This window comes from Chrysochloris asiatica, unplaced genomic scaffold, assembly GCF_000296735.1.
Source record: "Chrysochloris asiatica unplaced genomic scaffold, ChrAsi1.0 scaffold00010, whole genome shotgun sequence".
In the NCBI taxonomy this organism is placed as follows: Eukaryota; Metazoa; Chordata; class Mammalia; order Afrosoricida; family Chrysochloridae; genus Chrysochloris; species Chrysochloris asiatica.
This window is the reverse complement of record NW_006408528.1, coordinates 538806-549024: the sequence shown is the minus strand read 5'-3', so window position 1 is coordinate 549024 and position 10219 is coordinate 538806. Positions and strand designations below refer to the sequence as shown.

The following is a 10219-nucleotide window of genomic DNA, read 5'->3' as shown; positions in this document are numbered from 1 at the left end:
CAAAAGGAAATGGTTAATGTGCAATCATTTCAAGAGGTACCATATGAACAAGAGCCAATGATACTCAGGGAGGAAGTCCAAAGTCCAAAGTGCACTGAAAGAACTGGCAAAGAACAAGGCACCAGGAATTGATGGAATAAATATACATATTAGGCTGCAGATTTTTTTTCTTCTTTCCCTTCTCTCCCTTTTCTGTGATTATAGACTACAGCATCCAATGTAGTGTTTTTTTGTTGTTATAGGTTTTCTGGTGGTTTTTTGTTTTTCTTATTGCTGTTTTGCTGTTTTATGCTCCCCTTGTACCTTTGGGGGACTCTTTCTCTCCTTATATTACCCAAGAAGAGACAGAAACTGCTACCATATAGTCAAGGTACAATCACACTCTATAAACCACCAAAATCCAGGCAAGAACCAATACCAACTGCCATATACCAGGGAGGCAGACAACACCTGTGAAAGGTAGTCTGAGTTAAGAAATAAGAAGAGTGAAAAGGGAAGCCCACATTCTGATCACATCTTCTTGGAGGCAATCAGAATGCATGAAAAATACCAAAATACACACTCAATTGAGTATTAACATTACAGATAAACACTAAACATGTCCAAGAAGCAAAAACAGATGACCATATCAGTACATGTCCACAAACAAGATTAAATGTCTTAAACAAAAGACCTAGAATTTTACATGGACTACACTCTGGAAGGAGGGAAGGCCTTGGAAATGCCTGAGAAAGAATTCAGAAAAAATAATTATTAAATGTTTCAAAACACTTTATAGTGGAGTTGAGAAATAAAAGAAAGAAGTCAGGAAAGCGCTACAAGAACAATCAAATAAGATAGAGCATTGGAAACAATTCAAAACCTACAGAAAGAGGTTCAAATGACCAATAACAGAATATCAGAAATAGACAATACATTGAAAGGTCAAAGGAGTAGAATAGAAGAGATGGAAGGCAGAAATAGTGAGCTGGAAGACAAACCTCTCAATGCCACTATGATAGAAGAGCAAGTAGAAAAAAGAGGAAAAGAAAATCTGAAGGTCTAAGATTCATGTTGGACAACATGAAGTGGAATAACTTAAGAATTATCGGCATTGCAGAACAGGAAGAATCACACAAGTCCACAGTCCTCCGCGAAAGCGGAACTGAGAGGACAATTTATTGTAATAAATGTACACATCCAAAAAGAAGAAAGAACCAAAATTAAATATTAACACAGCATCTACAACAATTAGAAACAGACTAACAGTGGGAACCTACAGCCACTAAAAGAAAAGAAATAATAAAGATTCTACCAGAAATAATTGAGATAGAAAACAGGAAAACTATAGAAAGAATCAACAGGACAAGAAGCTGGTGCTTTGAAAGGAAGAACAAAATTGACAGACCATTGGCAAACCTAACAAAAGAAAAGAGGTAGAAGACACAAATAACACACATTAGAAACCACATGGGCAATGTCCCAATGGAACCAAAGGAAATCTAAAGGATAATAACAGAATACTATGAAAAGTTGTATTCCAACAAATTTGAAAAATTAGAAGAGATGGATACATTTTTAGATAAACACAAACTACCTAAATTTAAACAGAGTGAAGTAGGAAACCTGAACAGACCCATAACAAAAGAAGAAATTGATCAGGTCATCAAAAAACTCCCAATCAAAAGAAGTCCAGGCCCAGATGGCTTTACTGGTGAGATCTACCAAACATTCAGGAAAGAGCTGTCACCAATTTTACTCAAATTATTCCAGAATATAGAGGAGGATGGAAATCTTCCTAATACATTTGATGAAGCAAGCATAAATCTCATACCCAAACCAGAGAAGGACATCACTAATGAAGAAAATTATAAATCAATATCCCTCATGAACATAGATGAAAAATTCTCAACAAAATCCTAGCCAACAGAATCCAGCAACACATCAAAAAGATAATATATTATGGTCAAGTTGGATTCATAAAAGGGATTCAAGGATGGTTCAATATTAGGAAAATACTCAAGGTAATCCACCATAAAAAAAAAAAAAAAAAAAAAGAACCATGTGATCATATCGATTGATGCAGAAAAGGCATTTGAAAAATCCAACATCCATTCTTGATAAAAACACTCAGCAAAATAGGAATTGAAGGGAAATTCCTCAAGATAATTAAGAGCATATATACAAAACCAACAACCTAATTATTCTCAATGGAGAAAAACTGAAAGCCTTCCCTCTGCAAACAGGAACCAGACAAGGATATCCTTTGTCACCAGTCCTATTCAATATTGTGCTGAAAGTCTAATCAAGAGCTATATGGTAAGATAGGGAAATTAAAGGCATCCAAATTGGCAAAGAGGATATAAAACTCTCTCTATTTGCAGACGATATTATCCTATACATAGAAAGCCCCAAGGGCTCAGTGAAAAAGCTGCTAGACCTCATTAGAAGATTCAGCAAAGTGACAGGATATAAGATCAACATACAAAAATCAGTTGGATTCCTCTATACCAAAAATGACAGCACTGAAAAGGACATTAGGAAAGCAATACCATTTACAATAGCCACCCAAAGGATGAAATATCTAGGAATAAATGTAACCAGACAAACAAAGGACTTATACAAAGAAAACTTAAAAACACTACAAGAAACCAAAAGAGACCTACAAAAATGGAAGAATGTACCATGCTCCTGGATAGGAAGACTTAATATTGTGAAAATGTCAATATTGTCCAAAGCAATTTACACATATAATGCAATCCCAATCTAGATTCCAACAACATTCTTCAAAGAGATGGAAAAAACAATTACAAACTTTATATGGAAAAGAAAGAGACCCAGGATAAGCAAAGCACTGCTTAAGAAGAAGAATAAAGTTGGAAACCTCTAACTCCCTGATTTCAAATTTTATTGCATGGCTATAGTTGTCAATATAGCCAGGTACTGGTACAATGAAAGATACACTGATCAATGGAACAGAATCGAGAATCCAGAAATTAATACATCCACATACAGCCAAATGATTTTTGACAGAGTACCTAAACATATCTCATGGGGAGGGCATAGTCCCTTCAACAGATGGCGCTGGTAGAACTGGAAAGCAATATGCAAAAGACTGAAACAAAACCTTTACTTCAGACCTTATACAAAAACCAACTCAGCATGGATTAAAGACCTAAATGTGAATCCTAAAATTATGAAGGCTATCAATGAAAAAATAGGGACCAATGTGAGGGCATTAATTCATGGAATACACAGACTACCAAACATTTTGAAAACTACACAAACAAAAGTACACAAAATAGATGATTGGGGTATAATAAAATTTAAAAATTTATGTGCATCAAAAGATGTCACCAGAAGAGTAAAAAGGGAACTCATAGAATGGGAAAAAATCTTTTGCAATGACACATCAGATAAGGGACTAATTTCTAAAATATATAGGAAACTACAACACCTCTACAAGAAAAAGACAAATAACACAATTAAAAAATGGGCACAGGAAATGCACAGACACTTCACCAAGAAGGAGATCTGGACAGTCAACAAACATATGAAGAAATGTTCATGATCACTAGCCATTGTTGTTGTGGTTAAGTGCTGTCGAGTTGATTCTGACCCATAGTGACCCTGTATAGGGTTTCTGAGGAGCAGGTGGTGAGCAGAAATCAAAACAACAATGAGATATCATCTTACACCAGCAATAACAGCAAAGATTAAAAAAAAAAAAGTAGAGGACAATAAATGCTGGCAAGGATGTGGCGAGACTGGGACGCTCCTCATTGCTGGTGGGATTGGAAAATGGTCCAACCTTTCTGGAAAGCAATATGGCGCTTCCTAGAAGGTTGGAAATAGAAATATCTTATGATCCAGCAATTCCTCTCCTTGGTATTTACCCACAAGAAATGCGAGCCATAACACGAGTAGATATATGCACACCAATGTTCATAGCAGCACTATTTATAATAGCAAAAAAGATGGAGACAGCCTAAGTGCCCATCAACTGAAGAATGGATAAACAAACTGTGGCACATACACACAATGGAATATTATACTACCTTGAAGAACAATAAGAAATTGCAAGCCACTGCATAACATGGATGCACCTTGTGGACATTATGTTGAGTGAAATTAGTCCATCACAAAAGGAGAAATACCGCATAGGACCACTACTATAAAAGACTAAGAAAAAGAACCCATACTAAAGGTGAGGGGAATTCTTTGCTGGTTACTGGCATGTGGGAGATGGGGTAAGGGAAGGGAGGGGAAAATAGACACAAGGTAGGGAATAGAATCAGGAATAGTTTGGGTGCTTGGGAGGGAGGTAATACACAAGAAGGGGGAGGGGAATGGAAGAAGAAGGCGGATGGGAAAACAATTAGTCAGGTTGCATGGACTAAGTGGGACAGAGGTAAATAATGATGTATGGACAACCTTGGAACAACAGGGCCCTGGGATACAGGGATTCAGACATGGATGGAATGGGCAAAAGGGGGAAAATAATATTAAGATGCTTGGTTGTCTTTTTTTTTGCAGATTTATAAATTAATTTGATCATAAAGTGTTAGTGTTCATCCACATTGACTGTCTGCAGGTTTTTGAAAGTGGTGACAGGCACATAGGTCACCAGTGTATAGAGTTTGTTTGGTGAATCTTTATCCTCATTACATTTTCTGGACAACCACACCCGAATACGATACGGGACGTTCCTGATTCCTTTGACCCGGACAGCTTTGTTGAGCCTGGTGTCAATGAGAACGTCTGGTATTCCCATCTCCTTCATGGCAAATTTCCAAATCTCCTTGAGTGCTCGAGGGGCATGCTTCTTGAAGCCTATCCATGGATGTCCTTGTGAATGTTGGTAGTGTACTCTCTGGTCATCACTTCATTGATAGCAGAATGACCCTTCTTCTTCTCGCCACCCTTCTTTGTGAGAGCCATAGTGATAGAATCAGGTTGGAAAGGCACTTGGCTGTCTTTTAAATCTTGGTTTCCCTGGCATACCGTTATAAAATAGACACTTGAGGGGGAGAGAAAGGAATAGCCAGAAATATCACCATAAAAGCTTGTAAGTCCATCTTCTGCCTATAACTGATTGAAATACCTAAAAATGGGGCTACAACATGCCCAGTGAAGGAGCCTTTTGTGGAGCCTCTGCATTACATAAGACCATAGGTGGAATCCTGAACCCCATCCAGAATCTTCTGAGGTAGGAAATTTCCACTGGAAAGGACAAGCAGAACAGCCTCTAATGGCTAGGAGAACAGAAGATACTTCTTGAAAGAAAGCATGACAGATAAAACACAAAACAATAACGGCAGTCCAACTGATTACTACAAGAACAAGCAAGTTGCTCATCCACACCTTTCAATAATTATACTGAATGTAAATGGATTAAATGCACCAGTTAAGAGACATAGAGGCAGAATGGATAAGAAAACAAGAGACTTACAAAAATGGAAGAATATACCATACTTCTGAATAGGAAGACTTAGCATTGTGAAAATGTCAATACTACCCAAAGCAATCTACACAAATAATGCAATCCTCCTAATCCAGATTCGAACAACATTCTTTAGAGAGATGGACAAAACAATTACAAATTTTATATGGAAAGGAAAGGCCCAGGATAAGCAAAGCACTGCTTAAAAAGAAAAACAAAGTTGGATGTTTCTCATTCCCTGATTTCAAAACTTACTACATGGCTACAGTGATCAAAACAGTCTGGTACTAGTACAATGTAAGATACATCAATCAGCGGGACAGAATTGAGAATACAGAAATTAGAATACCTAAAAGGAGTTCTAAAAGTTGCCCAGTGAAACAGGCCTCTTGCAGAGACTTTGCAGTTTATAAGACCTTAGGTGGAATCCTGAGCCCCATCCAGAACCTTCTGAGGTGAGACATTCACACTAGAAAGGAAAAGCAGACCAGCCTGCAACAGCTAGAGTGAGAGAAGACACATCTTCAAAGAGAGATCCCCATCAATCTACTTTGGCAAAACAAAAACAGCAGTATGATTGTCTACTACAAGAATAAGCAAGTTGTTTGCCAGAAAGCCATCAAGGCAAGCAATCAAGTACCTTAAGTACAAAACCCGCTCTAAGATTGAAACTCAAAGGGAACGCATGAGCAGGCATGTAAGCTTGCTGGCAACCACATTGGTCTACTAGTGAATGGGAGAGGAAGAAAGGCAGCAATGAAGAAAGGGACTGAGTTCAACTACATTCCATAGACTCCTGTTGACCTGGAGATGAGAGAAGAGGAATGGCTAGTTGGTGTAACGTGTGGTGAAACCTGGGCACACCTGAGCCCATGGACAAGGACATAGCCACAGAGGGCTAGATATGAGAGTGAAATATCCAGCTGATATGAAGTGAGGGGAGACGCACAAGAACACCCAACCTTCAGACAGTACCCATTTGACCTAGCCTTGATGGCTTGATTTTCAGAACCCTACAAGAGAAGATAAAACAAAAACAAAACAAAACAATTTTTGATAAAGGAAACAAGGGTAAATTGCTACAATTTGATGAACTTGACCTATAATCATGGAGATAGTAGCTCAAAATACCAACAGAGAGGGAGGAGTCTTCACACAAGTATCACTGTATGCAGGGTAAATAGGGACGGGCAACTTAGACTTGGCTGCCTAAAATGAGGGGACAATAAAGACACAAAGTGACTTCCTTGCAAGGTTTCAATAAGGAATTTAGTGTAAGAGTGTCAGGGGAAAGCTAGAATCCCCAATGGGTAGTTTTCCTCTTGTTTAGATGGGTCTGGTAAAAAGGAATGGGGATAAGATTCTTATGATTCAATAGTGACCAATTGTTATCATGACAAATTGCGATGGTCACAATTGTAAAGGTAGAAGTTTTGTAACAAAATGGGGGAGTAGTTAACCTTATAGTCAAGAAACAGAGAACCCTAGGACCATCAAGGGAGAAGAGCACAAGCAGAATGCGGGCCCTTATCCAGAGAAGCGGTAACATCAGAGATGGGGGCAGAGATAGGGACATGGAGTGAGGGAGCAGTTGAGGACTCTGGACTCTGGGAAAGAGAGGGACTGAGAGCTGGCGGCCAGGAGGCCGACTTGCAGAATGTGCCCTTTGGTGGTTTAAATTATTATATATGCCTGAGTGTTAAAAAAACAAAATAAAACAAAAACTAAAATGAACAGAGAGAAACACTGTTAACTAATAGTACATGGAGGGGATTATAATCATTGTAATGAAATCAAGTATAGGATTTATTGAATGTAAAACTGATGATCTGCCCTGTAAACTTTCACTCAATTCACAATAAAAACTTAAAAAAAAAAAAAAAAATGACAATGTACACATGGTAATAAAAGTAGAAAATGAACTATTTAAAAAGACATTTGAAATCAAGTATAAAGTTAGCAGAAGTCAGAAGAAGTTGTCAGTCTACAAAAGTTTTTAGATCTACTTCCAATTATAGGAAAAAATCATTTGAATATTATAAAACAAAAATAAAAACACATCAGAAATTAGATAGTTTAAAAATTGTCAGATTGAAAAATAAAAGTATAAAAGTCATGTTTGTGTGCTGTACACAAAGTTTGAACCAACAGCTGCAGAGCAAACCTTTTGGAAAGCTAAAATGTTCTCTTAGATGGCAAATTGCTCTTTGGGGCCTGTAGCTAAAATAATTTAATCTAGTTGTTGGAATCAAAGAGCACTGGACTTGAGTACCGTGTCTGCTAACTACCTGACTCTTAGGCAAGTTATTACACTTACCCAAACCTCAGGTTTTGTTATTTTTTTGTATGAAAATGATGTGATCTATTTATTCAAGTTTTGTAAATATTTAGTGAATGCATATTATGTACAAATATATCTCAGTACATGATACATTGTTCACAGAAATGAGGTAATATAGATCCAAGAACTCATGAAAAATTCTGCTTTTTATTTCTCCAGAATGTAGCCCTACTTCATCCATTTTCCTTCTTCTACCCTGCCACCATCTGTCCAGTCCATGCTACTGGGATAGACCCTCTCCCAGCTGTTGCTCATTCTTTATTTAGCAGCAAAAGTGGACTTAAAAATGTTAATAAGTTTACACTTAAAAGTCTTGAGGAGCTCTACTGCACTTAGAACCATATACTAATCTTTGAACATCATTTGTTCTACGTGATCTGTCCCATGTCTAACTTTTATGCTTCATCTCTTCACTCTCTCTCTACCTCAAAATGTTTTGGTCATGTTGGCTTTACATTTCTTCTTATAATTGTAAACATGTCTAAAAACTTGCACACACTGAGATTTTGCCTTTTGAAAGAAAATTCCAGATAAGCTTATCTAAAATAGATTCCTTCTCACTCACTTGTCACTAGTTCACCTTATTTTTTTTCCCCATTACTTTATTAATCTGAAGTTATATTTGTTATCTGTCTGTTTCTATTATTACCATGTAAGTTTCTTGAAGGCAATGCTATTGTTAATCTTGTTTACTGTGTTATTCCATATGCTAAAAACAGTTTCTGGTATATATTTAACATCTGAAAAAGTTTCAGTTTACAATGAAATTAGAGCCTTTGTTTTTGCTTTGTTTTGGTCAAAATGTCTAACTGAGCTAATAATATTTCATTATGGAGAAAATAACTATGATAAAAAAATAAAAAGAATTTTTATATCAAAAAGAAAATCTTAACATTCTTGAATGGAGACAAAAAAACACATGAGTAATCAATTCAAGTCTGAAGGTTCCACAAACAATTTTCACATAAGGTGCTATGAATTAATTACAAGAGAGTTTAAGAGAAATGCTATAAATTTTATTTTTTTAGCTGTAGGTTTTATAGTTGATATCTGATATTAAAGTTGGTTGTTGTTAAGTATTGTGGAGTTGGTTCTGACTCATAGTGACCCTACACAGGTTTTCTGAGGCTGTAAATCCTTATGGGAGCAGAAAGCCTCATGTTTCTCCCTCAGAATGGCTGGTAGTTTTGAAATGCCAAGCTTGAGGTTAGCAGCCCAATTCGTAACCACTGCACTACCAGAGTTCCTTGATATTAAAGTTACACTTATGCAAATGCAACATTCAAAAGGAACACAATCATTGTCAGGAGCATATAATGCCTAAAACCCAAAAGTCATCTGCGTATATGTAGGTATACTTGTGATGGTTCCTGAAGCAGTCAAGAGGTAAAAGATTAAATGCTCTGGAGGAATGACCAATTTCCAATTTGTGATAACTTATTTATAAGATTATGTGATATCTGGAAAGTGAAAATAAAACAGCATCTCTACTACTCTTTACTCACTGTGCACGGGGTCTGCATCCATGGTTCCCCATCAATCTGCATTGGCAAAGACTTGCTAGTCCTGGAGAAAAACAGTATATTGTATATATACCACAAATAACTTATCTAACAGACTATGAATAGAAAATGATACTATTCAGGAATGAAAATATTGTAATAGCTGGACTCTAAAGGTCGCTCTCTAAAAGGGATTTCACCTTGATTATTAATTAATACCCTAAAAGGTACCTTGGTCACAAGGATGTTAAATGCTTTCCCTTACATTTTTTGATAAACAAAAACTCTGGGCATCAAAATATAAATATCAGGGCATATGGTTAGCAATATAATCAGAAATCCTGCCATCAATAACCTTCTTGTTTTCACACCTCTATACTGGTGCGGCACTGTAGGATAAGCATTGGACTGCTTACCACAAGATCAGCAATTCAAAGCCACCAGCTGCTCCTTGGAAATGCTATACAGGCTCACAATGAGTAGGAATTGACTCAATAACAACAGCATATAGTAAAATTGGAGAAAAAAATATTTGTTGTCTGAGATTTTCCAGGAGTCCTGATGTGGTGCTGTAGGATAAGCTCTTGTCTACTAACTGCAAGGTTGGTAGTTCAAACCCACAATAGCTCCTAGGAAACCATATACAGGATCTCTATCAGTCAGAACCATCTCAACGGCACTTAGCCAAAACAATATACATCTATATTAGTATTAAGTAATTCCTGTCAACATCCTGTCAAGTCTCTGCCATGATTCCTGATTTCACTCTAGGATCAAAATAGTTTTTTTTTTTTTTTTTTTGGCCTTTTTGCCTCACCTGAAAAACTGCGTGGAAAAATAAGCCCGGTATTCATGAAGTACGTAATAGATGATCAGGGGAGATGAAACTACCTAGTATAAATAAATAGCATGAACTTCAAAAAAGCAGTAGAAATGAATAAAAATGTTTTTTTT

General features: G+C 36.8%; 1 protein-coding gene across 1 annotated transcript in view; it reads right to left on the bottom strand.

Annotated features, from left to right (window-relative positions):
- LOC102831536 (diacylglycerol kinase beta-like) overlaps positions 1-10219 on the bottom strand; it is a 585403-nt gene that overhangs the window by 42346 nt on the left and 532838 nt on the right. The window contains exon 7 of the mRNA XM_006834239.1: positions 9269-9329. Coding sequence (XP_006834302.1) covers positions 9269-9329 — 61 coding nt within the window. The remainder of the gene's footprint in view (positions 1-9268; positions 9330-10219) is intronic.